This window comes from Zosterops lateralis (genome assembly GCF_965231275.1).
Source record: "Zosterops lateralis genome assembly, chromosome: Z".
NCBI classification, from domain to species: Eukaryota; Metazoa; Chordata; class Aves; order Passeriformes; family Zosteropidae; genus Zosterops; species Zosterops lateralis.
The window spans coordinates 64000086-64027636 of NC_139800.1; the positions used below are offsets into that span (position 1 = coordinate 64000086).

The window sequence follows — 27551 nt, forward strand, 5'->3', positions numbered from 1 at the left end:
TTTTGCTCAATAAAACTGTACATTTTCAACAATAATACCTTTTTCTAACTTGCATTGCATTATCATAATTATATTTGAAAAAAATTTATTTATCTGCACTTCTTTTTACATTAAATGTTACTATTCAAGTACATAAAACTGTTATAATTTTTTCCATTCATGAGTGTTTAATCAGGCACAGACTTTTAAACTGGGTAATTTTAAAGTTCCCTTTTCTAAAAGAAACCAGACTTACTGAAAAATTCAGTACAGTGAAAAAATACACATTTTTCCCCTAAAAACCTTAAAATTGCACAAAAATACAGCATAAATATAAACATTAGGCCAAGGCAACATTTTAAAGTGCAGAACTCCACTTGCCACACAGGAATAATTCAAATAATGCTGCATAATGCATAGGCAGTTCTTACTAGTATTTCGAAACCTAAAGTGACACAATGAGATCAACATATAACAGTAATTCAAATACATTCTATTTATAATAATAAGTGCTCACCTGACCATAGAACACAGTAAGCATATTGTCCCAACAAGCAAGCTCTACACAAATACCCCTTTTTTTTCTTTTTTCCCTTTGTCTGAATGGTGTGCTACCATTGAACATAAAGACATATTAAGAAAGAAAGATCTCATCCACAATCTGGTAAGAGAACTTGTGGGGAGAGACATCTGTAATCTGTTGCATGTACATTTTTTCCAGAGGTTTTATCTTTAATCATTCAATTTACATGTTCATATGTGCCAATTGATACTGACTGAAAATTATTCCTTTATTTTCTTCCACATACTCATATCCCCTTAGTGTTCAGTTGTTTCATTTTAGGGTTTGGGGTTTTTTGGTCGTTTTTTTTTGGGGGGGAGGGGGCAGGGAGATGGTGTTGGGGAAAAGGGAGGAAGGTGGAAAAAGGTTGCTTCAATTAGTATTCAGCTACTACGTTCTGTGGCAGGATAAGGACAGAGGGGGAATAGGTCAAGTTCTAACCTCCATTAGCATTTTGGTTTGAGACAATAGTGCTGTTCTAAATTCCTAATCATTTTCCCTCATTGAACCTTAGTTCAGTTTGCTGGGTGATTTCAGTATACAAGAATTAAGCTTATTTTGGAGGAATCTACACTAGAGACTCGGTTGCCTTCCAAGTATACTCCAGGCTCTAGAAAAGACACTAAGAATCTGAACCCATTACTTGGTCTGATTCAAAGTGTCTATGCAGTAGAGACATCTATCCAAGGAAACAGAATATATGTAGTCTTGGTCTGCATATAGTGTAGATGTGTAAGTCTCAGCTGTAACTGCTTTTTTCCACTGATCCTCACCCACTGAAACAAGTATCTTGGCAATCTACACAGGTGCACAGAGTCTCAAGGACCAAAACTTCATAGAAGAATCCTTAGGGATACTTAGTGAGTAATTTTCCCTAAATTACTTCAGAGAATTCTGACTACTACATTCTTTGTATGACCTAAAACTTTAAAACTTGTGCATAAGCCATGTTCCACAGAACAAGCTTTTGGGACTGCCTCAGATGACCTCAGATAACTTTTCTGGCAGCACATTTTTTCTCCATTCAGTTCTACTATTGCTGTCAAAACCCATTCTGTTTATTTGTTATATGAATTCCTCCAAAAACATCCTCCTCAAACATCAGATTCAGACTTCTTTCCTATATTTAATATAATGCTACCCACCTTGGGGCTGGGTCCTCCTGATCTTGGGCATTGCAGAGTACTGCAGACAGCCCATGGCACTACCAGCAAGCAGAGTTCCTCCTCCAGCTGAGATTATTAAAAAGATGATTTTCTGTTGCTATGTCTAGGTAATGTCTGGATACTAGACATTAAAAAAAGCTATAATCAAAAGGTAAGTTCCTACCTTGTCCCTGAATTTAACAAGAGTCAAACTGCTCATGACCCAATAAAAATTCAGATACAAAGCTCACTGGCAGCAGTTATCCTAGAGAGTCCCTTTGTAACTGGACCAGCAGTGCAGTCCTGAACTTGTTAAAGTTTTAATGTGTTCTCAGACTGCAATTAAGCAACCTGTTCACTCCCAAAAATATTTTAAGAAGAAATACTGTATCCCTTTCTTAAAAACACCACAAAATAATGAGAAAACAATTAATTCAGAGACAGTTAAGACTACCACTAAAATAAAAGCACTGATTTAATTCATAGCTCTGGAGGCAAAGAAGTAGGGCACTAGCATACATTGTACACAAGGCTGTGTGATCTTTCTCCACCACAGGAAAGCCAAAGCTGAAAACCATGTAATTCCCTAAAAATAATTTCAAACAGTAACTGGGAGGATTAAAACATGTGTCTCACAGTTCTTTGGTTTTGAAATGTGAAATTTGGTCAATTAAATTCATGTCAAAATTCATGAGAAATAATGTCCCTGAATCAGGAAACCAAGTTAAAGAGCTGAAGGTTGTTATTTGCCGAACAACTGTGCTACTGTGTAGGTGATTGGGACACATGAAAAACATAATGGTTGAGAAAACATCCTGACAGAATATGTAAATCTTAATCCTTAGATCTTGACTCCTAAATCCTTAGAAGTCCTTGAACATAATGGGTAGGAAGGCTGTACCTCGGCAAGCAGTGGCACAGTGCAGCAACCTGGAAGATACCTGAGCGAACTCTCAGTGAGTGGCTGCACCCCGGTTGATGTCTGCAAGACACCTTCTGGTTATTCCCTGCTGTTTGGTACAGCCCCTCAGCTTTGGCAAGAAAACCACACTGAACAGACTGTACTGCTGTAAGTGCCCAAATTAGCTGTTACACTTCCCCTGGACGCTATGCTGCCTCATGTAGGCATAATCATAACAATACATAAGCTCTGAAAATGCTTTAAAATCAGAACATGAGTGTCATTGGGCCAAGCACTCTCTCTGAAGTAGACATGAAATGAAACTTTGGTGCAGTGACCTCCCTTGTTTTGTGAACAGAGGTAAGTCCTATATCCCCAGGCAGTGAGATAAAAGTGCAAAACAAGGCTTAGTGAAATCAAAGAAGTTTGAAGCAGGCCTTAAAACAATATTCAACACGTTTACAGTATCAAAATACAATATTGGTCTCTAATTACCCTGAAATTAAAGCTTGCATTCTTTGTGTTGCAGGAACATAATAGAGAAACAAGAAATCCCCTCATCAAACAAATCTCACAAAAAAAAAAAAAAAAAAAAAAAAAAAAAAAAAAAAAAAAAGAGAGAGAGAGAGAGCAGGGAAATATGCCTTATTAGGAAAGGAAGTCAGACAGATTTCCAAAACAAAAAGGGCATATTTTTTACCTGGAATCCTAGAATTGTACAGGGCTGGAATTATGGCTGCCACATCGAAAAATGCAAAGAGCACAGTAAAGCTGAGCTGCTTTTCTCAGTGATGATTTTCACCTCAAGTCAAAGGTGGTAAGAGCCAGAAAGAGACAATTTCTCTTGGAAATTTTTAAAATGCACTCACTTCCCTTACAGAAAGGAGAAGGGACATCATATCATCCTGTCTGAACAGTCAGGAGCAAATGAGTTTGGGAAGATTCTGCAGGATGCTGAACTAGAAAACCTCTTAAATTGTTTGTCATTGTGTAGCCTGCAGAAATATCTTAGTGCCTGCTTCTAATTTAACAGAAGTTTCATTCAGCCATCACTCAGATCAAGGTAATTCAATGGAGTGTCTGACTACAAATGACAAGTCTAAACTCTTTGATAAGGACCCTTATTTATTTATAAACACAGACTTCTTCCTTAACTTCTCTTTAAAAAATATTTAAATAATTTTAATTTTTTTTAAATGCTCCTAGGAAAAACTGAAAATGACATTCTCCAAAATTTCATCGATTTTTTCCATACCTCATGATAATATTATGGAAATTTGTTCTGCCATTATACTCATTACCTGCAAAATCAATTTACAAGCACTTTTTTTATTCCTATAGACAACGAGAATCTCATTGTTCCACGTAATGCTTCCTATTACTATACTAAACAGAGCAGCAGGTGTCCTCTTTAAATAAGGTATTTATTAAATCCCCAATCAATCCACAAATGTTATTTTGACAAAGAAATTTGAATAGCCATTCCCTTTAGAACCATGAAAATTTCAGCAATTCTTGGAAGGTCTAACAAAACTTGCAATGTTCACAAGTTTTATAACATTATCCAAAAGTGAGGTGTCATTCCTGATGATCAGGCACTCTGTTTAATCAATCTTTTCCAAATCAGATGCAGAATGATCAGCAGAGTATTTTGAAAAAGGAATATGGATTTATACAGAGCTTGAAAAAGGAACCACTTGTTTTCCAGCCACATACACTTCAGAAATATTCCGATCGTCACCTGAAATAGCAGGGTCAAAAGAGAGATTTCCACATAAATACAAACAACTGATTTAATAAATGAAAATTATGCAGTCCACAAAAACAGTTTTGGAACACATTATTTGCAGCGACCATTTCTTAGAACTAAAGAAGTCCATTTGGAGAGAAAGACTCAGGGCCACCACAAAGATCAAGAAATGTTTTAGCAACCTATTTTTTTTTAAAAAATAAACATAGCATTCAGCTGCTGCAATAGCATCATGGATTTTCTGTATATTCAATAGATCCAAACCCTGAAAATATTATGTATCTGTACAGAAAATTATTAGTTGCACAGAATATGAACTGACTTGAGAACCAGTCAGCAAGAAAACTGGTGTGACCCAGGCAGCTCCTCAGAAAGGGAGAAGTTTCATTGGAGCATGACAGAGCTGTGGCCAGAGCTGGCATCAGGCACTCCAACATCACAACTCAGCAGCAGCACAGCCCCAGTCCCGACACTGCCCAGACATATTTACAAATAATTATAAACCACTTTTAATTTATTAATCTAATAAATCAATAATTAGTATTAATACTAATTATTAGGGACATGTTACTGTTCATATAAGAGTTGAATAAATATATTTAATTACTGCAAACAAATGTATACTTAATTATTTAAAAATAAATCTACTATTAATCCCAACACCGATCTAGACAACATTTGTAGGAATGTAGGATGTAGGAAATGAGAAGCCAGCTTGAACTGAAAATAAAAACATACCTAGATACAGGAACTTCTGGAGAGTGTCCTATAAAAAAATGGGAGAAAACAAATTCAGAAAACAATATCTGCTGTCCCAGATCATAATCTTTAAAGCTTGAAAGAACTGATAAAAACAGTTCTCCTAAATATTCCTAGTAAGAGTGAAATCAAAACCTAACATACATAATTTACTTTTTGAAAACAAACATATAAAATTTAAACATTTGTAAAGTGCTAAGGACCAATAACTTAGCTTATAAGGTTTTGATTTGACTTAAAATTAATACTTTTTACAGAATTGGAATTATTTTCATATTTTCAATTATTATGTCTGCCCACATCTATAAGTGCAAGTAACAGCCCTTAACTATCTTATTTTTGAATGAGAAGGTGTTTCCATACCATGAAACCAATACTGCTTTAATGTTAAGATAAAAATTGTGCTTTTAACTCATATTAGCCATCTTGAGTCAGTCTGAACTCTATCTATTGACTAAAACTAAATTGCTTTTTCTTGGCTGCCATTTGTCACTGCAAATAGATAACTTTGTCATCATGGGCTAAAAAAACATGCATTAAAAATATTACATGCATTTTTGCTCATGGTGTCATGGCACTGTCCCTGGGGTCAGCAAGATTCTGAAGAAAAAACAAATATGGAACATCTAGGCTGAAGCACAGACAGCAGGGGTGTAGTACACCCAATCCCATCACCAGAATCAAAAGACCTTTTCTGTCTGTATCGTGGACCTTCCCCACATCATTTCCATTAATTTTTTGAGCACCAATCCTGTTCTGATTACCTCAAAATCATCAGCAGAGAACAAGTCAAAAGGGCTGTCTGAAGCCTTCGTGTTGATTAGCAGTGCATCAAATTCTTTTCCCACCTCAAAATTTCCAATCACATCATCTAGTCCTAGAGCTGAGGAAGAAAATAAGCTCATAAATACATTTTCAGGACCAGCCTCCTTCCACCATGTAGCAATACCTGGGAACCTACTTGAAATATTCTTAAGACAAATAAAAATTTAGATGATTATGAGATAAACCCAAAACCAAATTGAATAAGGAGTATGTTAGGACCTGAGCTCTTGAAAGACTTAAGAAACAATAGGTTATATTGCAAAAACACTCAAATAGGGCAATGAAATTAAGTCAGAGAAACAGTAAAGCATATAATAACACTCATCTTGCTAAGGCAGTATTAGACTAAATTTTCTAAAAAGTTTAAGCAATTTCAAAAGGTTGTATTGGCCTATTGCAATAGTAATATGATAATAAAAGAGGCGTCTAGTGAGTAATTGCAATTAGCAGGAATAAATAATATGGTGTGGAAAAATAATGATAGCCAGTCTGAAGGTCTCATATCTACCTTATAAGGTATGAGACCTTACAAGGTACCTTGTAAGGCTTGGCTTGTGGTCTATTATTTAGCTTTATTTTTTCAAAGTTTCATTGCAACCACAGTTTCTCTGGTCCATATGCCCTGAAAACCTACATATTAATTAATCTTCAGGGACTGGGTGCTTGCAAGTGCTTGAAATACCTAAAGAGAAGCCTTTGTGCCTCTTTAGAAATAATTTAGGACCATTTGAAGTTGTAGAAAGTATCTGTGCATTAAATAAATTTTTCCAGTACTCTGAAATTAGGTTATTCAAAGAGCATAATATGTGCAAATAATAAATAATTCGTTCATTTGTTTTCAGATTGCTCTGATAAAGGAACTTCAGTCTTCACTGAAGTTTGTGAGTGGCAGGAATATCACAATACCTTAAAGCCATTTAAACTCCTACAAGTTATGAAGTATTTTGATTACCTATTAGTTTCAACTAAAATGATCTCATGTTCCTTCAGATTTTTTGAGCAGAATGCAATTTTTAGATTAAACACAAGAGGGTGACAAGTCTTTAGGAGTCTTAACAAAGCAAATTATTCCAACAAAATAATCATTTAAATTTCTGCTACTGAAGTTTTCCTTTTCAGTATCCAGCCTACTGAAAGCTTGTAAAAGTAATTTATATTCTACCCTTAAAATTGATTCAGTAAGGATATAACAGCTTAAAATCAATATACAAAATTAACCATTTACTAAGGAAATCTAATATAGAAAAAGCACAGGAGTAGCTGGGAAGCGAAACCCCATATGAGTTTGGGATTTTTATGAGTCTTCCTTTCTGTGTCTCAGTTTATTCTCACACTTTGTAGAACAGTATATATTGCAGAAAAAAATAACACTTTTTGTTCCCTGCTCATCTTCTGTCTTCTCTATTTCCCCCATTACACTCTCCAGGAATTCAAGCACAGTCCGGAAAAGACCTGTTTGACAACACTTTCACTACATCTTTTAAATTTCCATTAAAAATTTCCAGTGGAGTTTTTTGGCAGCTACAGACATGTTACACTGAGAAGACTTGGGACCAGTGCTTTAGAAGGTAGTGAGCTCGTTTCGGATAACTGAAATGATAATAGGTTTTCACTTATGTGTGGATTTCCTCTCTGCTAGATCATACCAGTTCCACTAAAACTTCTTTAATTGTATCTATTTTTATGTGCACACTGATCATAACAAAACTGATTCTCCAAAACCGGATAACCCATACACTATATGACTGTATTCTGCAGATGCAACTGTGTTTTGAATAACCATGGTGGAAAGCCTGTTTAAATTTTCTGTTTTTCACTGAGTGAGGAGTGATTTGCATGATGTTTTGATTTGTAACAAGCTGCCTCACTGACAGCTCAAAAAGCACAAGCAAAATTAGAAACTGATGACAAATAGAATGCATGATTTAAAAGTAATTGCAGTTTTTCTTCCTGGTGATGGTTGCTGAGAAAACAAATTTCCAGCTGGTACAATAAACAGACAAGCACTTATAGCCTTATGACTAAGAAGTCTGAGGATCTTTGCAAAGCAAATGTACAACTCTGAAAAGCCATTAAGATTTTGCTGTTAAAAGTCTCAGCGTTGATAGAGTACTCCTCTCTAAAAAGCCCAGTATGAGTATGAGAAACTGAAGGATTATCTCTACCCACCAATTAGATTTCATTCTGCCATTAGAAAATCTGTGAATCTACCATGAAGACAGAAAGGCATACAATCAAAAGGAGTTGTAGCTCTCTGTGTGCACACTTAAAGAATTTTCTTCTTACCTTGGCTTCCTCCCAGAGTGGCAAGCCGAAAAGTTTCTGCCAGAGTTAGTCCTGTTTTGTTCACTTTATTGATCTGAAGGCTATTAGATGCTATCATTGTTTTCCTTATAGCATCAAGCATAGAAGCTGAATATCCACCAGCAACATCTAGAAGGGATCAGACTCTTAGAAACAAGATTTGGGTATAATTCTCTATGTTAAATTTCTATAAGCTTTAATTTAAAGTTATGAAGAGATATATGTTGTAAACCCAAGTTCTACTGCTAAGCACTGCCTCTGAAGGCATAATTCCCAATTAAGATGCTCTCACACACAGTCAGGTGAATAGAACACAAAACAAAAACAGAAACCTGAAAGTTGTTGTTCAAGCCCTGTTTAAGCTCACAACAGCAACAAAACTCTTCATTAATTTTTTGTTCTCTTTCCAACTGTTTTGGACCAACCTTAGATTTCAATAGTCTAGACTTCCTTACTCCAGTGGAGAAAATGAAGGAGGACCAAAATTTGGAGACATGCTGATTTTTAAATATGAATGGGAGAATGTTTTTATATCTCCCAATGGTTTCCAGAAGAAACTACTTTCACAACAAACTACTAACCTGTGCCAAGACCAAGCTTTACATTGTGTTCAAGAACCTTCTGCACATTTAAGACACCACTGCACAACCTGGATTGGAAGAAGAAACACGTTCTGTGTGCTACATGCAGAAAAAGTTCAAGAAAAGCAGGACTGTAGAGCCATTTTGTGATGAAGACTCTCCCTTAATGTGTACAAGATTTGGTTTATTACTTATTTGGGCTGAATATCATGCAGCATCTCCTGTCTGCTCGATGGAAAGAAGACTTTCTAGTCCATTGCCCCAAAACATTAGCACACATTAGGGAGAAGGGAGATGCCTTGAATCTACCACTGACAGAGCAGTCAAAAGAACCAAATTTTTAGAAAAGAAATTTTCATATACATATGGATATAGATGCAATAATAAACTGAAAGGGCACAAACTGGTCCAGAGCACACTGTGCAGAAGTGAATGATGAATGGTCATGTTCAATCCAACATGTTATTTATGGCGTAATGAGGTATCATATAAATAGCTTTGCAAGGGTAGCATCGACTCAGGGTACTACACTAACAACAGCTTTATTTAATTATACACCATTCCTATTTTATTTATTTTTAACTTACGAAAAATTAGAACTGGGGCAATGTGAAATTGCAGCTCCACGAAGACTAAAAAGTTTCAGCTCTTCTTCAGAAAGATGACAGGCATGAGCCATCACTGTCTAAAGGAAAAGAGAATCACCAATTTATTCAATATTTCATTTACTTCTGTGGCTGTGACGTTTGCTGCACTGCTTTAAATAGCCAAAAAGGACACATGTTACCATCTAGTGAAATAAATGCACTTCCTGAATGAAGCTCTTAAAACCCACAAGGGAAAAACTGATTAGCTTCACTGTGCCTGACATATCATTCCTTCAGCTTTTTTGCATTTTTTAAATATTAGAATACAGGGTGCTTGCTCTTGAAGTGACTGCTGTGACCAAAGAAAAACAGGAGAATTTCCCAGTTGTTCTTGCACTGTAGCAAGTTTGTAATTTATATTTTGTAGCTAACACAGAGACTAAGTACCAGTGCTAGGAATACATCAGATAAAATGGAAGATGTATGTTCTCTTAGCACGTTTCCTATTGGCTCTCTAAAGGTTTGCACCAGGGAGAGAGAGACTAAATATTTTTTAAGTAAAATAATCTAATTTTTTATGCAACTGGTAAATTACTTTTATTTCTTCGCCTACATAACTGACTTTAAAAATAATTTCACAAGAAAAACACAGAAGTATAGAATAGGATAATTTAATAGTGCATAAACTAATTATTCCCATACAAATCTAATTGGCATTACCTCATATGCCAAATGCCCACTGAAACAGAAGAGCAAGAGCTCTGTTAGATCTTTCAGTCTGCACATAAAATTGAGGATGGCACAGAGACTGCTTCCACTGAGCATCTTCTAATGGCACTATACCCCTCCCATCTCTACTCATCAAGTTCAAGGTAGCTGAAAACACAAGGAGAATAGCCATGTCTTCAGATAAGGACCTACATATGGTAGCTACTGAAGCATATCCCTGCCAATCTATACTGTTTCTAAAAAGAAATAAACATTTCAGCAACAGCTCCAAAACAAACAAACAAACAAATAAAAAACAAAAACAAAACAAAAAACACAAACCCACCTGCTTTTAAAACACTTAAAATTTTTATTTGGTGTCATAGTTTGAGTGGATGGAGAGTTTCTGGTATTATGCTTGTGTTTAATAGAATGCTTTCCCAAATATCCAGGAGCCTGACTCCAGAAGGCAACAGTAATCATGATTTTTCATTACCATTTTCACTTGTGTGCATACAAGTCACAGAATTAAGACCTGTGCTTTTGCAGCACAAATTATGTTCCTTAGAATACTCACATATCAAATCAGCATGTGAAGGACTGTGTGAGAAAACAAAAGTTAATGCTGTTTACATACTTCTGTAGTCCATATTGATTTCTCAAGCAAAAAGGACAGTAAACAAATAATTTACTGGAATACAAATTCAAACACAGAAATGGGAGTTCAGTAGCTAATTCCTAGGCAGTTTCCAGCTGCCCCTTGTGCGATCTGAAAATTCTCTCCAAAATTTTTAAATGAACTTGGCTGATGTTTAAGTACTCTGACTGTGGTTGGGTTGTTGGTATTCACTTTTGCATGGGCAGTCCACTGTCTAATTAGGTATGCCCTGGCTCTCCAACCTGTAATTACAGTGGGCAGGTATATTACATTTATCTCAACAGCATAAAGCTGTAATTCTTCAGGCTTCTGTGCCTCTCAAAGCTTGGTAAAATCAGCTGGTAAAATGAGATGGGAGTGCTTTTGGATAGTCAGAGCAGTAAAGTACGCTTGTCTGCAAGCGAGGTTGATGTTTAGAATTCAACAGGGAGGGCTGTTTCTCCATAGGAAGGAAATTAAATTGGTCCTAATGCAACAGCACAGAAGAAATCCTCAGGCAAAACAGTGTGCAAAAACTGGATAATATCCTTGGAATATAAGGATAACTAGGTACTGTTCAAGAATTACCAGTTCCTACAATACCAGCTTTATCTACCTTCCTTCTAATCCCATTGTCCTAATTCTCTTTGGAGCCTTTGGAAAACGAATCAGGGAGCATAAAACATGTTTATTTTTCACCTCCTCTAAAATACTTAAAAACAGTGTGGGCTTGTTTAAAGATCCAACACCTGAACAGAGAACGTAAAACAAATTTACTTTTCCCCAGATGTCACTGACCTTAACAGGACAAAAAAAATTTTCAGGTAAATACATTAAACCATCATATACTCTAAATGGATTAATGTAAGTTATGTAGGGAAAGTTTTTATGTGGCTACCTTGTTGGTTAGCAGCTTGTTTTTGTCATATAGTTCGGTGTAATTCTGGTAGGCAGGAAACATGCTCTCCACAACTTTGATTTCTTCTTCAGTCTCACTTATGTGACTCTGCAACAAGAAAATGCATAGAGGGAGTCCCTTAAACAGCATTGAACCTGATATTACAATCTTCTGAGAAATCCACTGGTGCTGAACATACATTCATAAAAATTTGTGTTTGTAAAGTCTATAGTTAGATCTAGTCCTCGCATTTCTTTTTTCATCAGACCTGAAGAAGTTTTCATTGGACCTAAAGAAGTAGCTCCATTTGTTCCTTTAAAAGTGAGATGAGATGTGTGTCCATCCCTGTAGTGTGGTGACAAAATGGCTTCCAGTTTTTGGAAGATGTTAAAATGATAGGTAAAATAATACACAATGTGTATTATGCAAGGTTAAAGAGAGAACAAGCCTACAACAGAGAGGATGCTGAGATCAGGGCAGCAGATATGTATCTCCTCCCAAAGGTATCTTTAGATGGTCAGCATGCTGTGTGTCCACACCATTTAAAAGGCACACAGATCTCTCAGGGCTTACCTGTACATGGAGATTGTGGGTTTCTACTAAATCCCCAAGGGCATTCAGCAAGTCCTCTGTGCAGGAGGGGCCAAAGCGGGGGGTTACTATAGGCTGTACTCTGGGATACTGAAAATAATAGAAGACAGAGTTTGTATTCTACATATATATTTCAGTAACCATAGGTAAGAGTATTATTTACATGGCAATTACATTTTGTCTTCATTGCTTATAGCTTACGGCATCCTTGCCAACTCGAATTAAGCTGTATAGTCATTTCCTTGCTTTCATTAGACATTTCATTGCAGAAACAGAGAATGAAAGTGGGAGTTTCTTACAACAGTTTTAATGAACTTTATTAAAGAATTTGTTTTCATTAAAACTCTCATCACATCACTGAAATTTTACCAGTCTTCAGCAGCACTGGATACTTTTTCATATTTGCTGACAGTCTATATGCATGATGAGAAATAAGTCAGTTGAATGACCAGATATTTTTCAGTCCCCCTTCTGTGATTATTGAAGATATAATGATGCAAAATTGCAAGCTTCTGTAAAATCAAAGCCATTTTCTTGTTCAATCTTCTCTACTTATAACAGCCACAAACCCCTAAACTCCCTAGGTAGGAAGAACAGTGGTATAATCAGAAATAAATACAGTAGGAAACAGTGGAGAAGACATCAAGAACTACACCTCACATTTCTAGATTAAAATCTTCCCAGAAAAACAGTCAACAGGATTACAATTCTATCAATGGTCAGAGGAAAGAGTTTTGCACAAGTCAGTAACTTGGACTGCAGTTCCTTGTATTATCTTCCAGGAAAAAGGAGCTCAGGTTGGCAAATTAGCCAACTTACGATATATATTTTAAGCATTACTCTAGTGATATATATGGTTTAGGCATTAAACTTCATGCAACTGCTCTTGAATATTTTGAGATGGGATGTCAAAAGAAGCTACTGAAAACTAAAGGCTGACAGAAGTACTACTGTGTATAATACTGGAGTATAAACTTCTCTCTTTACCACAGGAGTGTAAGCATGAATTTCTTTAGAAACACATTTTAAGACATGCGCTGACCGAAAGTATTAATTTTATACTGGATTAGTAACTTTACTGAAAAAATAATAATTTCTGCTGGTGAGAACTCCTTCAATTAGTCTGTCTACTTGTACACCACAGAGTGATAAACTGAATTCTGCCTTTCTTAAAGGGAAAATTGTCCTTTCTAGGAAGCCAGGTATTTCAAACTTGCTAGAGAAACACACAGGACATTGCTCTGCTCTGAACACAGAAAACTGATTTGACACTGTTATAAGTGTACATTTCTCAACATGACTAGCAGAACATTTTTCAGAGTGATAATATCTGTCTATTACACAGGAAGATGTATACCTATTGTCACTAAGACAACAGATTTGGATAGCAGGATTAATTATTCCATGTGTTCACACAGCATCTTATGAATACAGAAATGAATTCAAAAATATTACTTACTTTCTTTTCCAGTAGTTCTTTAACAAACCTGGAAAAGGATAGAAATAAAGTTGCTATAAATCTGTCCTATATGTTATAAATTATGAAAAATATAAAAATTGTATACTTGGAAAACCTGTTACACATTTCAGACTGACCATTTTTTTACAAAATGTTGAGCCAGATTTTCAGATTAAATAAAATGAGGGAACACAATGAAGCAGGATAGTGACACCAAATTATACTAGCTTTTGACTCTAAACATGCAGACTATTGTTTTTTCATTGAAATACTTAACATTAGACAAGCAGTAATTATTCTGGGTTCTCCCTGAAAACCAAACACATGCTACATTTAATAAATCAAAAACATATTATAACTTACAGCTGCAATATTGAAGAAAGAAAAAACATATCAAACTTAATTTGTCTGTCCATGAATTCAAATTGCAGTGTTCAAACCTTTTCAAATCCAGATTTTAAAAGATGCAGCAATATTTTATATCTTACAGTAGATGCATATGTCCTCGTTCACTTAAAGAACCCTTGAGTTTTTGAAAATGCTTATATTAATGTTAACCTACAGACAATCTACCTTCCAGAAAATAAAGATTTACTTACTCTGTTAAACAAAATACTACCTCAGACCTCTATTAAAAACCCCAAGCAGTCACTACAGATAGTGCAGATGAGCAAACTAAACTTTCTTCTACTTTGAAAGGAGGAAATTCTTTGAAAGCCCATTTGTTCAGTGTATGTAAGTGACTTCCGAAAAACAGCATGAGATGCTTTCTGGACAGGATCTCTGTGAATTTCTGTCACAGTTCATAGTAAGAAAACTGTGTCTTTTTGATCACAACACATGTGGTATCAATTTTATCAAATGTCTTCAGAGGGATAAGAAAATGATGCTAGAAGCTACATTCACAGCCCTGGAGCTCATGCTAGATCACCAGAGGGAAGTGAGAGACTCAAGTTCAACTTCTGCAATGACCAAAGAAGTCTGAGCCCACCATTGTCTAACTTTGAGAGCCGAAATGCAAAGTGAATTAGCTATCTCTCCTGTCTCTCCTCTTACTGATTAACCTGATACAATAAAATACTCACTTGATAACACAGATATAGTGCCCAGGTGACAAGCCAAAATTTCAATTTGGCCACTTTCATGCTTTATCACATTCTTTGGACAGTGTGAGCTGTTTTAAAACTGATGAAATGTGGTAAAATACGTTTTGCAAACATACCCTATATTTTGTTGGCATTTGTACTTCTCTATGAGGAAAGAACTTCAGCTTCAAATCACTGTCTTCTGTAGCAGAACAGAACATAGGTTCTCATCTTTGCAGCTGACTACAACTAATAGCACCACAGTTGGTAATCTAGGGTTCAATTCCCTAACTTTTTATTAAATCACCTTTGACAAAGAATGGTAGTTTCAAGTCCTCAATGAATTTAAATTTAATATATGAAGCACTTAGAACTGTACCTTATTTCCATGCATACAATACAAATATTCCTGGACTTTAAGTAACTGAAATGAGTGTAGTCCATTTTCTGACAATGTGACAGATCACATTTCTTAGGTTCTGAAAGACAAAAACCTGACTAACATGTTGCCCTCTTAATGAAACGGCTTTTTCATCCTTCTGCAATTGTATTGCTGTGATTCAGGTGAGTACTCCAGATCCATGCCAAGAAGCACACAGCTCTCTTCCCTAGACAGCTATGTAGCACTTGTGGCAACCTCTCACTCAAAGCTGAGAAACAAAGTTGAGTTTCTTATTACACAACAAAAAAGGAATGGAGGCACAAGATAAATGTTTAAAAGAAAGTTATTTAGATACTTCTGAAGCTTTTAAAACTATCAGAACTGAAAATTCTGCTTCTTTCAGGCCCATTTGGAAGGACTTGTGCATATTATGGGAGCTGTGGTTTTACATAGAGGAAAACAAATGTTAAAAGAGTGAAGATAACAAATACTATGTGTTCTAAAAATGTCTTTAAATATAACCACAGTTAGAAATGCATGACCATTTCTAATTTTTATTGTCATGCAATTAGCATGATTTGTAAAAATAAGGAAGCGACCTCACACAAGTGCCATAAGATATATACTACTCTTAGAGGTTTTCTCTTTCAGCATGACATTTGAAATATTTATATAACTAAATAAATAGTTCTGTGAGAAGAGCTGTATGTCTGCTGAACCATTCTCTGAGCATAGGTGTGAAAGACAAGAAAAACATGTGCTAGTAAGCTGCCATACTCCAGTCTTGGTTCTCCTCCACTACAAACATTGCCTTCCATTTGATTCTCCATTCCCTCAGCTGCATGTTGGAGTAGTTTGATTGGTGCTGTAATGGAGAAAAGATGTTTAAAATGGGGTATATGAAAGCTGAGTTCTACAACCTGAATAAACCCTTAACAGAAATGGTGGAAGGAAGTAGCTTAGAAGTTTATGGAGACAAAGGAAATGGCTGCCACCTCACCATCGTATGTCAGGACCCATGACCTCCACACACACAGCTGTGAAAAGGAAAAGAAGCAGCAGAAAACATATATTTCCTCTCAAACTCTAGATCTGTGGTTTCTCTCTCTCTTTGGAAAAGCCAGGGAGATGGTACTGCTGGGCTATGCAGCAATTGCATATGAAGGAATTGACAGGACTGTAGGGGACAGTACTGTTGGAAGAAAAAAACCTGTTGCAAATATATTCTCAGCTGTAAGCTCTTAGAGAGATTCACATTCACTTCTCAAATGTATGAAAAATCTTATTTTAAAAGGTTATATCATCAGTGTTTTCATTTTACCTTTCTGTTTCTTGGACAGAGTCAGCAGTAATCTCTCTGTATTGTGGCACACTGTCATTCACATCCATGCAGACTTTTCCAACAAATGCTCGTTGACCAAATTTATCTGTTGAGATGCATTAGAATATAAATCTCAGAATCACTGGTTCTCAGAAACCATTACCAAAGCTTGTACTGAAATAAAAAACCAAAGTCCACCCCACCCAGCTTCTGATTTAAGATTACCAGAATTTATGCTTGTCTTGTCTCTAAGTTACGATCATTCATGCAACTTTTAAGTATAAAAAGAAAAGAGGAAATTAGGAAACAAACAACACTTAAATAGAAGCTGTTTTCCACATTAACACCCAACTTTATAAATGAGAACTAGATTACTGTAATTTAACCACAACCAGAATTCTTAATGGCAGTATATGAAGATGGCTGTGACACAGAGGATGAGAAACACAAGCATCAAAGTACAGTAGTTGTAGTAGATGACTAGCTGGAGATGAGAGAGGTCTCAAAGATCTCAGCAAACCACCTCTCCTTAAGGGAGAGGAGCAAGATTGCTAACAGGCCTCCCACATGCAGTTAGAGGGAAAAATTTTCAGATCTATTCTAGCCTCTTTGTTGAGATTTGTCCATGCTAGATGAATAAATCAGAAGTCATGTGTAAAACATGCACATAATATCCAATTCTAGGGTGTCAAATGTGTTTCTAAATCGGATATCTTTGTCCACTTTTACTATTTGAGTTGTTCAATGCAATGGCTTCAAAATTTTGCTACTAAGTCAGAAAGACTAGGAACTTTTAATGAAATCTGAAGTTCTTATTAAATTTCTCTGCTTTATGCGCTGTCCGAGCCTTGAGAAATCCTGCAAGAACTACAATATTTTCAAACAGCAGACATTTGCAACTGTGAACAGAAGGGAAGGATAAGATTATGATGCAGCTTCCACTTCTCTGATTTCAGAGTGTATGTGTGAAGATTTTTGGCATTGATTATGAACTGAAACTTCAGAGTATCAAGAAATTAATGCACTGACTAGGCCCCCTGTTGTTCAGTTCTTCCAGACCTCAAATAACAAAAGGTTAGAAAGAGCAGAGAGCTGCAGCTGGAGAACAAGTCCAGCAGACTTAATACAATCTCAACCAGCAGCAGATCTGGGAGTCAAGAGACAAGGAGTAGCAGCAGTAGGATAGAGGTGCTTAAGTGCGTGTGGGTGACAGGTGGGGTTTGGGGACACAGTGTGACAGGTGCAGTGCATAAAAAACAAATTAGGAGAAAGTCAGATCCCTAGTTAGTCTAAAACTCATAAACATTGTTTCCTTAAACTAACATGTTCCACACAATATCCTTCAAAAATCAGTGTTAGACTTACCTACAATTTCAGCAAGAAGAAGGGAACTATCTGTGTGAATTGTTGCAAAGTAGCAAGCTGTAGTCGTGCCATTCTTTAGAGTTCGTCTCTAAAAAAAGAAATCAGTTTCAACTGTCTGGAAAAAAAAATCAGTAAAGCTGCCAAAATGCAGAACAGGAAGTCTCATTTCAAACTGCAAGAACATTTAGTTATTGTGAAATTTTGCAGTGAAGTGGGAAGGTAAAAATATAGATTTTTAATTTCATAAAAGCTTTTTTAAGTCTGAGGGTTAATAAATACAAAAAAATCCCTCAGAATTTTTGCAGTGGCTAAACCCATAGAAACCAGTCTGTATTCCTTCCCCTAAACTGGAAATAATCCAACTTACATTTAGAAATACAAACAACTAGTCATTTCTGTTATTTCCTAGCTTAATGTTATGAAAAGGCTCTCCAATTTTCATGGTGAAGCACTATTTATCTAATGTTAGCAAAGCAAGGTTTTTGGGAAACGTGATTTTCTTTCAGCAACCTGATCTAGCCAGAAGAACAAGTCAGGTTTTAATGTATCAAAAATCTTTGTTGTCCCCAAATACAAAATAACAAACTTTACTGTAAAAGTAAACTGAGCACAACTGCTCAGACTACAAGCTAATTATTTATCTAATATGCCATTTGAAAGGAAATGGAGGTTGACACCTCTTCATATTACTTTTGGGGAACATAATAATAAATGACCAGGAATTTTAGTTACCTTAATTCATTATGAAATTTATAGCTTCTCTTGTCCTTGGTACTGACACAATCTATGTTGACCACTTATCCAACATATAGGCTCAAACTATATTTTTGGGTTCTGGCTGCCAAGTAACTTGAGAATTTTCTTTTTTTGTTGTTTTTATGAGATAGAAGGTGAGACATCCAACACAATGTTTGGAGGAAAGATAGAGGCAGTTATTTGACAAACATGAAGCCAAGCTCCATCTTTTCCTTACAATATTCAAATAAAAATCTTGGAGTCCCAAGAAAGTCTCAAAACTTGTAATGTGATTACTTATACAAGTTATCTTTGTCTTTCCTAGTTTTTAAAATTCATAACCCTATACTTCTGAAATCTTAACATTGTTAAATTAAATCTAAAAACATTCTGTTTCCAAGTCATCAGCACAAAGAAGAGGTTCCAGCTAAAAGCAGTAAAATTTCACCTAAATTGTTTCTTTTGCTGAGCATAGAAAGTGTTTGTTGAAAACAGGATTTTGATCTGAAAAAATCCACTGTGTTTTCATTACAACTTCAAAAGCACAATGATATTTTTGAAAAAAGATCTTCCTCATGGAAGTTGAGTCCTGTTTCTAACAGGTGAAGGTATTTTCTACAGGTAAAGACATTTTCCTGACTGTTCTATTTGGTTAGGGGGAGCCTGGCTGTGCTTTTCAGGCTCCCACAACTGACTTTTCTCTGCCACCTCTCTCTGGCAGCTCTTTTCCAGAGGATCTTGTGATACACCTTGCAGGCTGAGGTCCCTAGATGTGCCAGGGTCACTCAACCTGCGCTGTATGACAGTTTGTCAAGAACACAGATCAAAGGTGAGGTCACGTCTGTTTTAAGCAGTTGAAGGCATGTGTGCTTGTCACTAGCTTATGACCAAGCTGCTTCTACATGTTTTTATCATGGCAGATGGCAAAAAGTGTTTTCTTTTTAAATTTGTGTGGCAAGGAACAGCATAACTATTTATTTCAGATTTGTTATGTTATTATGTTGACAACAGATGCTGTCACAGTAATAGACAAATGCAAGGCAAATTATGCTGGCCAAATAATTTAATCTGTTGAAGATGCTTCAGTCCACATATTAAAGGATAAATTTCAGCTATAGGACAGAACCAGTCCTCTGCAATATGACCTAGTTGCTTGTTGTCTATCCAGTCAATCTTAAAAACTTTGTAATGCTCATAACCAGCCTAGCTTAAACACAGTCTTTCTTTGTCCCACAATACCATTGAGAGACTCTATCTAATGCCCCTTCAGTGAAAGACATTCCCTCTATAAGGACCTTAGCAGCAGCAAGTCTTCCTTACTACTCCAGAACACCTCAGATTTGTTATCTATGAAAAGTAACTTCTCTTTCATGCATTTTTTGCAGATGGGGAGCTCATAATAGAGGAATTTTGTGCAGAAAAGGAAACATCTCCTGAGTTTTATTATTTTCTTTTACTATTCTGGTTTACAGCTTCATTGTTGTCTGCATCTGCTGGCTGTACTAATTCTGAGAGTTGATTACATGTTGGTCATTTTATTCAGAAAAGGTGATAAACAATTGTTAACCTTGTGATTAAATGAACTCCATTGCCAGCAACAACAGAACAAGACTGGAACTAGTAACAGACAATCCTGGCTAGCAATTAGAACAGTAGCTATCTTGGCTTTGTCTGGTTTCCATGACAGTAAAACATTCTCTACTATTTTTGCTGACCTTCTGAAAACATACCTATATTGCACAAAAATTAATGTTGTCAAGTAGGAAAATGTAATTTGTGGAACTTACAACAACTCTGGTGTACACTTCTTCTGCAAAACCACTGTCCTGGTATTTGGCTTCTGTTGGGAACGTGTAGGAAGTCAACCACTGCAAAAGAGGCAGGTCCACTCGTGTACCAGCAAATGCATACTGAGGGGCATGAATATGTGTATCAACCAATCCTGGCATGAAGAATTCACTAAGGAAAGAAAATAAAATTTTAATAATCCAAAAATACTACATCCAAAAATACCTCAAAATTTTCCATGGTAGTTAGCTTTGTTTTAAAGAGTATACTTGGGTAAAATCCACCAGACTAAACGGCAAGTACAGATTAACCTGTCTCTTCCAGCATCAGCCTATTAACTCCTGCTGTACCTCTACTCATCTTTTGGTATGAAGCAGTTGAATAGTATCATTTACACAGCAAAATACATATATCTGACTGTGAGAAAAACAGTAAAAGAGTATCATTAACCTAATTATCTCTAATACTGACCCACCCTAAATGCCAACAAACAAAGAGGAACAGAATCCACAATAACTAAAATAATTCCACTGTAGAATCCACTTGAAAAAGAGATTTGTATACAGTCTTGTTTCCTAGTATGGATATAGATGGAATGCCTCTAGCTTCCAGATCATTATATTTACAAAATGTGACTTTCTATGTGCCAGTTTTCCTCTATATTATTTACATGTCTATATAAATATATAAAACCAATGAATTTCAAGGCTTCATGGAAGAACAGACACTGTGTCTAAAAATGTATACACAGACACTAGTGAAAAAAGTTTTGCTCAATATCTTGACAGGAAAGGCATATTTACAAAGTAACTGTAAAACTGTATGTTGTCATGTAATCTTCATGCAATAACAGGGATGAATATATCAACATTACTAGGAAGTTGCTATGGCTATTTCATTTTGTGCTGAAACTCCTTACTGCATGACATTGCTCTCACTTTTCTTTCCTTCTCCCTGACTACTGAATGAGCTGAATTTTGTGTCTTTTTAGCCTCCCTTCTTTCTGTTTTCTTGCCATAAATGCTGAAAAGTCTTCCTCAATTTGATACATATTCTCAGCACTTTCCATTTTCCTCAGGCTATTTCAAGTGAAGAAAATACCTGATTACTCATATATACTGTGCGATTAGCCTTTCAGCAAAGCATAAATTTTTTTAAACAATTGATTACTAGGGGGATGCTGCAGCTCTCAATTCTAAGCCATAAGTCATTTACAATGTTATTACATGCAAAGAGTAGTAGACACAGTCCAAAATTTTTCATTTCACCATAAAGTTGGGGGACTTCATTGGATGAAGAAAAAAGAAATGCTCCAACTGCAGTGTAATGAGAAATCAAAAGCTCTGTGTTTAGAAGTTTTAAATCTTCTAATTGTATTAATTTTAATATGGAATGTGTCAAAGTCCAAGTAAATGAGTTTCATATCTGCAGTGCCATGTGTTACCTACATTTACTACATCCAGACTTTCATGTTAGGCACAGCTCACTGCTAACAAAATGGATATAGAATGTGATCTCAAGAAAGAATGGCACTTACTTCTGTGAGCAGAGGTGATTATGCCTGAAAATTAAATATGGCATTTTGTTTTGTGTGGTACATACAGCCAGCACAATTCAGCCATGTCTGCTACCCCAAACCAAGGAATGCAAAAAGAACATGGACTGTCTATCCTCCGAGTTGCATCCATAACACAAGCACCTTTGGGTAAAGAGCTCTCACTGCACTGAAATGCTATTTTGCCCATTAAATTTATGGGCATCATACGGACTTAAAGTGCTCCCTGTCAAAATGTATTCCAAAGACTCACTTTACCTCACTCAAAGAACAAACTGCATTTGCTGAAGTTAACAAAACACATACTGTTTACTCAGTTGTCTTATGTCAGATGTTTTGAACCCCCACGTCTTAGCCAGTTGCTCTAGCTGATCAGCTTGTTCCACAAACACAATCTAAAAAAAAGAAAATACAGTTAAGTACTTTAAACAGGCACCCCACATCAGCTTTATGTGAAGGCAAAATGAGCTATATCTTAAAACCCATCTTACACACTCACTACATAGGTGTTAGGTTTGCATTGAGACACTTGCTCTTCCTGACTCTCAAGCATGATTTTGAAATAGCTTCTCATAATCCAGTGAATAACCGCACCCATCTTATAACTTGTAATAAAAACAATTGATTTCTTCTCAGATGATACACAGGCAGAAGAGCACAGACCTTAGTAACATCATGCTGGCAGTACAGTCACTTGCTGAGGAGGTGTACAATAGCCTTACAGGAATGCAGCTACAGTATTCACAACCAGAGGGGTCACATTACCTGCTTTGCCTATGACTGACTCACATCAAGCTAAGCATTTTCTAATTTTCTGCTTGTTGGGCTTTTAGAATTTTTTTCAGTGCCTAGGATGAGAAAAGAAATTGAGGGGGAAAATGTGGAAAAATTTATTTTACAGAATGGGCTAAAAGGATGCTGAGATCTTTGTTTATTTCAAAATAAAACCCTACAATCTGGAGCCAAACTCAACCCCATTTGACTCCTAGAGAACACAGATTCTACAGATGATGAGTTGCTGTTGCCTAGTCAGAATTTTAGCACATTTCCTATTTATTTTTAAATTCCATGGTATTTTAATCCACAACATGACTCTCAGCAGCTGAATTCTCAACTCTTTGATTCTCTGGTCTATCGCTAACAGGCATGACAGCTCCCCAGGAAACAGAGATTGTGGAGGCTAGGAACTGCAAGGCCCACCACAGGCTCCAGGTGGGACCCAAGTTTCCTCAACATCTGACAATTTAGAGGACTTCGAAGTCCCCCCTGGCCAAAGACTGCCAATCTGAGCTTACAGAGATTCTTCCCTCTAACCACAGCTCCTAATAGAAACCATTCATGGTCTTCTAACTCCCTTGGTGTAACTGCCCATTCCCCTAAGTTCAAGGGAATACTCTTCCTGCTAGCAGTATCCTTCTGCTCCTGGGATGATGTCCACACTGAGGGCCTGTATCACCCTCAAGACAACAGTTTCTAGGTCAAAAGTTAAAAAGAAAAAAAAAAAAAAAAGAAAAGAAAAAAAGAAAAAAAACACCCACATTTGAAAAGGCAAGACTTAATACTTGTAAAATGGCAATAGGAAGAAACCTAGGAGGAAGAGCAAGAGGACTAAAAAAGCATTGTTTAGCAGTTATTTGCATGCCAATTTTTATGTGTATGTTTCTTTCTCATAGAAATTTACCATTTTCTGTTTTTTCCATAGGCAAAAGTAAGCAAAGATGCTAAACTGTAAAGGCTGCTAAACTGTAGACAAGAAGTTATTGGATGCTTAGTCTTTTAAATTAATCATGGCTGATATGATTTATATTTCTGAAGTGCAGATGTTTTACATTTTCAGACAGAAAATATATTTAAATAATGCCCTATAAATAAATACCACACTAGAAAAATTGCAAGATTATAGTGTTCCATTAATAGTTCACAGGAAGTAGTATTGTCCTCCATGCAAAGAGAAATACTTCCAACTTTATTAACTATATAACTGCAGAAGGCTTGGAATACAGTCCTACTGAAATATTTGATGTGCAATAAAGAAAATGTCATTCAGACACTGAAGTCAAAATGCAGAATGAGCAATGTTAGAGCTGCTGGGGTGGGGGGAGACGGGAAGAGGGAGCGGGGGAAAAAAAGAGAGAGAGAAACATGAAACAACAGATGACAAATTCTGGAAACAGGCGTTGCCATGGAAAAGCAGTGGCTGTTATGTACTCTTAGGGTGCAGAAAAAAATATACTTAGATAATGGAAAAATGAAGAAAATGTGTTTCAAGGAAGCTGGATACATTAAATCAGTTCTAAACCTGACACCTTGTCTATTATGGCTGAATTAGACTACAGGTAAATTAGCAAGACATCTACATTTTTCAAACATACTTCCCAATGGAATTCATTGGCCAGCCAGGAGTTGTTACCCATTGCTTTAGGATGCATTTCTAATGCTGAAAGCTTTAAGTTCATTGGGACCTAGACTTGGATGTTTGCTCCAGTATTTGCTTGTGCATTCAAAATAACCAACTGGATGCACAGTTCTTTAAATTAGTTCTGCCCCTCAACACTGTAGAAGCAAGAAGAAATTTTACAGCAGAGTCACTACAGAGTCAAGGCAAGTACACAAGACTAGGAGTTTTGGCTTTAAAGAAGAAAGTCAAGGAGAATAACTGGTGCTTTGGGAAAGGTATTTCACAAAAAGCAGAATCAGTGGCTGCTAATACTATTGTCCAAACACTTCCATAAGTTCTATCATGTTACTCATGTAATGGGGCTAAAGCATCCAAAGATCAGGGATAAAGATCTCCCTACACTTGTGACCAACTCAGGCCTTTTATATACCAAGTGATGCCCAAAATTCTCCCATTAAACCATAGCTGGTCAACTAAATTGTGCATCAACCCTGATTGTAGCAAACCTGAGTGTCTTCAAGCACCACAGCGCAAATCTTTTGCTGTCAAGAGAATGGTAAATGAATTTTATTGGCTGAAGGAATATAGTTGCTCTGGATCCAGCAGCACCTGTCTTACTTTGTTTCTGGGTATGACATTCATAGATGAACATGAGAAGGGGTCTCTTTCCCCTCCCACATGCTCTCTTCCCTCCCTGTTCCCACAGTTATTGAAATTTGCAATTAGAGACATGATGCCTATTGTTTTCCTAGTTCCCAAAACTGGAATGTTAGCCTAAATGAGAGACAAGAACACTTGCTAGACCCAGCTGCTAAAGGAGCTGCCCATCCTGCTGAGAAAGGCTAAGCAATGAACTCCAGATGGATGTTGGTACCTTGGTGCTTTCCTCCTTGTACAGCTGACTCGTGTCGACTCACTGCCCCAACTGGCTTAAATCAGATCTTATGCTTGAAGTCCTTATTCCACAACTCTTGCTCTTTCTGTGACTTTCACAAGGGCTTTTAGCTTAATATTTTTTCCTATTTACTTAATATTCTACTCACCTAGGATAATTACACCAACATTTCAATAACAACTCGCATTTTGCACCTATATCTGTTTTCTTTACCCTGAGAAATGCTGGTCTTTCTCTTTGCTGTTCCTCAAGAGAGACACTACACTGCTCTACAAACCACTCAGTTAAACGTGGTCCTTACTTTGCTAACTTGATAATAATTTGGAGCTTTACACCTGAAAGCAATACTTTTCTTCATAAAACTTTCTTTTCATCTGGGGCAAAGCAGAGAGAGGTGACATTTTATGTCCCTTGGAGGACATGCAGGGACTCACACTGCAAAACAGGACCCAGTAGTTCATATAAGCTCTTATACACAGTGTCAGAGACCATGCAAAAATTTTCCATGATGGAGTCAGCAACATGAGGCAAAAGGATACCTGTTTAGTTAAATTTACATCTTTGGGAGGAAAACCTAAGCAGTTTTGGTGTAAATTTGAATAATATTCAAATTTTCTAATCACTTTGTCTTTCTTGAAAAGCCAATTCTTCTGTGATTCTAGTGGTTGTTCTGCATGAGGCTACATTATGAGTAATAGGAAGAGAAGAGAGTAAATGTGATACTCATTTTATCAGCCCCTGGAATATAAAAATGTCAAGATTTGTAATAAAAAGACAGTAAAATAAAAGTGCTTGTCACTGTGTTCTGGTGGGAATTTTATTTCAAGAAGATAGTGTTTTAATGGATTAAAAAACCCCAAAAAACTTCTGTCAATTTATGCAAGGAAAACAGTATACTGTGAATCCTTGTTCCCTAGGAGAAGGAGAGTGAGAGCACAGATCCCTAGGTGTAGCTTACTAAGGTACATCTTTTTCAGGAAAATCACTAAAAAATCTTGATTCCATATGGGTGCTCTGTAGAGACACTTTTCCAGAAATTTACATTAAAGACAGTGGGGTGGGATATGAATTTCCATCTTCTGCACCTGAGTTACACCAGCCAAACATTTTTTCATCCAAATCTATTGTTTTAGTGAACACCAGGCAATATATAACTATGCAAGTTTTTACTCCCTTCCTGTTCATCAAAATACAGCTCCTCACAGACTACAATACACCTTGCACCAGACCCCTCAACAGCCATGAAAGGTCTGTCTTGAAACAGGCCCTCATGGACCCGTATAGAGGATTGGCAAAATAAACACAGTTAGGACTCAAAATGTGCTTTGCATAGATTTCAGATGTTACTGAAGCCTGAAACTTGTTATTTAGCCACAAGTAAGAAAATTACTTTTTAAAACTTTACTTAGGGTGCCCGTGTACGTTATTGAGTCTACAAGAAATCACCAGCCTACTTACACAACCTGCATTATGAAACTGAGTTTCAAGAGTGATACTGTTAAGGGAAGGACATTGCTTCCTCGCCAGACTCTCTCCTGCATCATGAGTAAGTGCAGTGCTTGTTTTAAGCTTGGATCATACTACTGAAATGCCCAACATCACCATCTTTCTAAATGTTTATGGGTACATGCCACGGCTTTGAGGTTTTTTTGTGACAAGAAGACAAGAAATCCTCATTCAGACGGCCGGGCAGTGGGCACACAGCTATTATTCACCATCGCTGTTTAGACGCCCTGAGAATAAAAAAACCAGCTTGTGAAACTGAAAGAAAACAGAGAATCTGAAAGCACGCCAGGTCTAGGCACGCGGCTGCTCCGGGAAGCCCCGGCACACCTCAAGAGCAGGTTTGCGCCAGTGCACACCCTGCCGAGGAGACCCCGGTCACCTCCAGCTCCCCCGGCGCGAAATCCCTTCTCCGCGGCTCCTGCCCCGACGGACGGGAGGACGGCTGAAGTGTTCCGCTTTCCCCGCGCAGCCCGGCGGGTCGGCCCTGCCCCGGGGCGAGCTGGGGCGAGCTGGGGCGGGCTGGGGCGGCCCGTGTGCCCCGCAGACCCCGCGGACTCCGCCGGGCACCGGGAGCGCTCCCCGCGCATCCCCCGCCGCCACAGCCCGCCCCCGCCCCGCACTCACCGTCCCGTTATCGTCCACCCCCAGAAGGTGTCCGTGGAGGATCTCCAAAGGGCTGGAGGCGCTGGAGTGCACGAAAGTCCCCTTGAAGACGTGTGCGAGCGGCGGGCGCTGCGGGGAGCCCATGGCGGCGGGTTCGGGAGCTGCCACCCCGCGGGCTGCCTCCCCTCCGTGTCTCCCGGTGCCGCCGGCGGCTTCCTGGAGCTGTCACCAT

The 27551-nt window shown here is 37.3% G+C and overlaps 1 protein-coding gene across 1 annotated transcript; it reads right to left on the reverse strand.

Moving 5' to 3' along the window:
• Positions 1–27551, reverse strand: GDA (guanine deaminase; the record flags this gene model as incomplete). The annotated part of the gene is given in 15 exon segments (XM_083883133.1): positions 1–4328; positions 5076–5103; positions 5861–5979; positions 8208–8354; positions 8807–8874; positions 9394–9491; positions 11637–11744; positions 12210–12317; positions 13687–13714; positions 16475–16580; positions 17840–17927; positions 20362–20533; positions 22224–22312; positions 27341–27473; positions 27475–27551. Coding segments are annotated over 15 exon segments (1440 nt in total). The 3' UTR covers positions 1–4257.